The following is a 5674-nucleotide window of genomic DNA, read 5'->3' as shown; positions in this document are numbered from 1 at the left end:
TGTGTTTTGTTTATTTATTTCCCGTTTGATTTACTTTTACAAACTGATGTTGTTTTTTCCTATGTGTATTTATATATACATGAGGCTGGAGTAAAACCGAACATATACATATTATATTATGTACATTTACGTCATCGTATTGGCAGTCCTATTTGTGTATTCGAAATAGTACGATTATTACTAGCGAGGGAAGTGCTATCCGAATGATAAAAGTGTAGGGACACTCAATTATGTTTATAACTATCTTTTATTAAAAGAGACAAGCATTGCACTTTTTGTAAACTACAGTTAACATATACTGTATCCTCTTAGAGGTAGTAATGAGGTTCAAGATAAATGAAGACATCAGAATTATAAGATTTTCGCAGAACACTCGATGGAACTCTGCGTTCAAGCGGTCGGACAGCGACGAGATGACCAAAATGTGTTCAAGGCTGCCATTTCGAGCTAGCACTTAATAGGAGATGCAGTGTTCATGCTGGCCGTACTCACAACACAACTTCTGCTGCGACTGTATATTTGCGTACTGCCATGCTCCTCCGCACACTTCGTAGTAACCGTATACCTAAAGGAGTAGAGGTAGATGGTTAGGCATCGAGGTAGTGACATGCCTCTGGTGAATGTTTTGTGTGACTGGTGGGTGGATAAAAATGAAGAGACGGAAAATTAAATAGATTAAGACCTGAACTTTCCTAGCACCGTTTGCAAACGTTGTTTTTCATAGGTATGATCTGATTTTTTGAGATTTTGCTAGCTCATCATTGAGATGGTTTGTGCATATAGGAAGAATGACAGAGGAAACTGTCAATTGGATGGATGGGTTCAAGGGAGCTTTGGGTGGTATGTCTGTTGAGCAGGGAGCAGAGAGTGTAGGGGATATGATTGAATAGAAAGAAATTATTAATTGATGAAGATATGGCAAGATCCTGAAACGTGTTCTCATTTTTGAGAAAATGAAGACTGATGTCGCCATACGGTAAAGAGGTGGAGTAAAGTTGGCGGCAGACTAGGTTAACATGCTACTTCGTTTGAGTAGAAACGATTTCGGTTACAATATTCTAGACTTCTGTAACAATATCTCAACAATATGTCTAACATTCTTATAGCTTCTCTTAGTTCGTCATTCAGCTTCTCACTATTATATGACGCAAAAGTAATTTGACATTTGGAAATTTGAAAAACAAAAGATCGTAACCGAAGTCGTTTCTACTCAAACGAAGTAACAAAAACAAGTAGCATGCTATCGAGAAATGCCTAGTGTGCCGCCACCTTAAGCCAGATATAGTTATCGGCCCTACTGTGGAAAGCCTCTGCATTTCTCCATTTTTTTTAAATCCAGATAGTGGAACGGGTCTAATGTGTTGAGGTGGGAAAGGTGGTTGATTGGGTTATATTTGTTGATGATGCGAATGTGCCATTAGTGTATACTGTATCGACTTTAGGACTGGAGATCAACCACCTTAGAAAATTACAAAAAGAAAAAAAAAAAAAAAAAAAAAATCCCTAATTACCCTCCACATATTTTTTCCTCTCGTGCTTTTGTCCATCAATAGTGGATAAATGTTCCTTCGCTTTATTCCTTCAACTTTCACCTTTGTTTATCGGCGTTGAGCATGTCTTCCTGCACATGGACAATTGCTTCCTCTCCTCCTCAACCTTCCCTAGTCTCTAACGACATTCCCCTGTTATCTCCCGGATCTTCCTTTTCATTCTCAGAGATTTATGTGCCAAGACTATGTACTTGATAAAACTTTAACAAGCGAAACGTCGCACTAATAAAGGCTCCGTCATCATTTGGTTTTTCTTTTGATATATTTGTCCACAACTACCAATTACATGCTTTTTATCTATATACAAAGGGCCTATTCCACCTTACCAGGGAGGTAGTCAAGTCAAAAGGCACGTACCCACTCCCACACTATTCCACTCCCATCCACCACCCATTCCTACCTCCCGTCTTAGCTCCTCATGGATGACGGGTCATCACTGTATCCCGCCCAATGCCCTAGGTCAATGCAGCTAACAGTACATCCACAGTAAGGCCGCTTCACTTAATCGGCGAACCCCTCTCCCCCTCTGTCCCTTTTTTTCTCTTGTTTACATACACCTTGGGGAAAAGAATACTTGCCCTATGGTTGTGGACGAAGAACATGAAATGGTCCTTGAGGTAGTCGCAGATTCCTTGACCCACCGTCAACCCCGAGTCTCCGATGGACCATAGGTCACCGTAGTCGCTGATTGAGTTTAGCTTTAGGAAAATGAAAATGATTAGAAATTACATAAGAAATACGTAAGTTACTGTAATGGTCACGTCATAGCGACTGTAACTCGCATTTATACACATAAAAAATAACTGAATAGATAAAAAAATCAACGTGCGCAAGAGTTGAGAAAGATATCAAAGATGGCTCCAAGTGACATATATTTGTTTCTTTTTATCATAAGAGTTTATTGTGAACCTAAACAATAACTGATCTATGTGGCACGCCACAACGACCGTAGCTCGCATTTATACAATTTTGCGATTTTTTTTTTAAAGATAAAGAAGGAATAAAATAAATATATAAGACTGCGCACGAGTTGTGAAAGTATTGAAAATGGTTTTAAATGACTGATATATTTGTAGTTTTTTATGGTAAGAGTTTAATGTGAACATGAACATTAAGTTACCTGTTCAGCACACTGGTTTTTGCAGATGCTGGCGTTGTCACATGATTCGATGATGACCTCAGGCGCCTCGTAGACCATCACCTCCGAATGCTGGTATGTGACGAAAGCGGCACAACGACACCAAGGCTCCGTCTGTCCACTGGAAAGTGAGTTAAAAAAAATCAGCTCAAATGTGATGGCAAACTAAACATTTCTCGCTAGCATGCTACTTACTTTTGCTATTTCGTTCGAGTAAAAACGACTTCGGTTACGATCTTTTGTTTTTTAGATTTCCAAATATCAAATTACTCTTGCATCATATAGTGAAAAGTTGATTGACAAACCAAGAGAAGTTAATTGTATGCGAAAGTTAGACATATTGTTGATATGTTATTACGGAAGCTTAAAATATTGTAACCAAAGTCGTTCCTACTGAAACGAAATAGCAAAAGCAAGTAGTATGCTAGCTTAGTGTGCCGCCACGCTCTAGAATGGATGTTGATTCACTAGAGTCAGTACAGAGGTGAATGACCAAAATTATACAAGGGATTAGAAAATTACTATCTGATGACCGACTTAGACACCTTAGATTACACTCTCTTAAAAAACGAAGAGTGCGGGGTGATCTAATAGAGGTATTCAAATGGGTCAAGGGCTATAACAAGGGTGACGCAGGCAAGGTCATCATATTAAGACAGTAGGGCTGGACTCGTAGTAATTGAATCAAACTGGTGAAATTTAGGTTTGAGAAGGAAATAGGCAAGAACTGGTTTACCAAAGTTAACGAATGGAATAGACTCAGTGACCATGCAGTGAGCTCTGAAATAATTGGTTGTTTAAAGAGAAAATTATATAACTTTATGGATAGGGTTGGTATATGGTATTGGACATGAAACTGTCTAGTGTAGGGCTTATGGTCTCTTCTAGTTTCCCCCATTCATGTGCTTTTTTATTATTTTAATAATTTATTTACTTATTTATTTATTTTCTTTTTTCGAATTCTTAGTCGGGTTTCGTGAACTCCAGTAATTTGCGGGAAGGTTTTCTGAAAATTATTTCGACGACTTTGGGCCGCAGGGGAGAGGGATGACCCTCCATCCACAAAAACATAATACCACAAGATTGAAGGAGACGGCAAGGGTCCATAAGGTCTACACTAGGCAGTTCCATATCCAAGGATCTAAGATAAAAAGATAAATGATTGGCGAGTAGGAGTAGAATGGGTGGGGGCAGCTGCATGCCTTGGGTGGCTACCCCCCTCATTAGTGGGAAGAAGCCTTCTGGTATACAGATAGATAGACTTCGGGGACTGAGGGAATATGTATCACAAATAACTATAGCTTCAATCTTTAACAGTTTAATAGAAAATTAACGATGATGTTAATGATTAGGTGTTTAACGAGGGCATCACGGTGACAACCATATAGTGATATCCATTTTACTAACGTTGTAATCGGAGTTAGTCAACAAATTACCATTCGATGGTTAGTCTTGAATTAATCAATGGGTTACTGGGTGAGGACCGTTGGGGCAGGTTATTATTAACAGTCACTGCTGGAAATCAGAGAGCAGAACGGGACTTGAACACACGAGGCCAGCACGTTTGGTACCTCGGGAGTTACTTGGGTAAAAAAAGAAAAGAAAAATGTCTACTTTAGGAGATGGAAAGGAGCTGATGGATGTATTGGGTAGAGATTACTAGGAGGATGAAACGCTGGTGGCTTAATCGGAAGCGTGCTGGTCTCACATTCGTTTAAGGTGGGAGCAAGCTACACATTTCTCTCTAGCATAGTACTTGATTTTGCTACTTCGTTTGAACATAAACGACTTCGGTTACGATCTTTTGTTTTTCAAATTCGCAAAGTGTCAAATTACTCTTGCGTCGTGTATAGTGAGAAGCTGAACGACGAACTAAAGAGAAGCTCAAACCTAGAATACGAATGTTAGACACATTGTTGAAATGTTCTTACGGAAATCTAGAACATTGTAACCGAAGTCGCTTCTACTCAAACGAAGCAGTATATGGTCGAGGGGTCTTGCAGTCTCTCTATATCACAGTTGGTTTCAAGACCCACCTGACAGAGGCTGAAAGGCCGACGAAGAGGGCAAGGACGAAGAAGTTCCTCATGGTTGCTGGGAGCACCTTTGCAACTACGGTGTCTGCAGAGTTCGGTCATGATCTTAAATACTATTTCCTTCTCAGTGGACATCCTTTTGCCAGATGTATGATAATGTAAGCTAGTACAAAACTAATAGTAATCCAAAAGTACCCCCGGGTTGACGAAAGTGCATGTTACATTCGATCCAGTCAATCTGTATGAAAAGTTGATGGAAAGTTCATGTGAGGGAAATAGAAAGGGTAATCAAACACGGGTTGGTGTGTACGTTTACATACAATTATATGATTATATAACGGGTTTGTTGACAGTTGTTTGTAAGGAATCAATGTTGTTGTGCGCCAGCAGGTTGTCTCACACGGTATAACAGCTTGTCATCGTGTAATGGCGATAAACACACACACACACACACACACACACACACACACACACACACACACACACACACACACACACACACACACACACACACTCATCATACCCCAAGTCACATCACACGCTACGTCATAAAAAATAAAAACAGTTTAGATAAAATGAGATATGAAGACGGGATACCACGAGTATAGCTCCCCTTCCCGTAAAATAGAACTAGGTAAATACAACTAGGAAAATACACACACACACACACACACACACACACACACACACACACACACACACACACACACACACACACACACACACACACACACACACACACATCATACCCCAAGTCACATCACACGCTATGTCATATGCTGCAACCTACATGCTATAACCTACATGCTGTATGTCATATGATATGTGCCAAGTCATTTATGTTATATGCTACATGTTACTTAGCCACAAACCATATATTACATGCCACGTGCCACATGCCACATTCTATGTGTCATGTGCCATGTGCAACTGCAAAATACGTCTATTGG

The 5674-nt window shown here is 39.8% G+C and overlaps 1 protein-coding gene across 1 annotated transcript; it reads right to left on the bottom strand.

The window, feature by feature from the left end:
• Positions 1–228: 228 nt before the first annotated feature.
• Positions 229–4819, bottom strand: LOC143034139 (uncharacterized). The gene is made up of 4 exons (XM_076200086.1): positions 4725–4819; positions 2671–2809; positions 2129–2248; positions 229–565 (listed from the first exon to the last, which is right to left on the bottom strand). The coding sequence occupies exons 1-4, from the start codon at positions 4775–4777 to the stop codon at positions 455–457; spliced, it is 423 nt and encodes a 140-aa protein (XP_076056201.1). The 5' UTR covers positions 4778–4819; the 3' UTR covers positions 229–454.
• Positions 4820–5674: the final 855 nt, after the last annotated feature.

The sequence above is a fragment of the Oratosquilla oratoria genome, chromosome 17, assembly GCF_046742065.1.
Source record: "Oratosquilla oratoria isolate Oo_2021 chromosome 17, ASM4674206v1, whole genome shotgun sequence".
In the NCBI taxonomy this organism is placed as follows: Eukaryota; Metazoa; Arthropoda; class Malacostraca; order Stomatopoda; family Squillidae; genus Oratosquilla; species Oratosquilla oratoria.
This window is presented reverse-complemented; position numbering and strand designations above follow the sequence as displayed.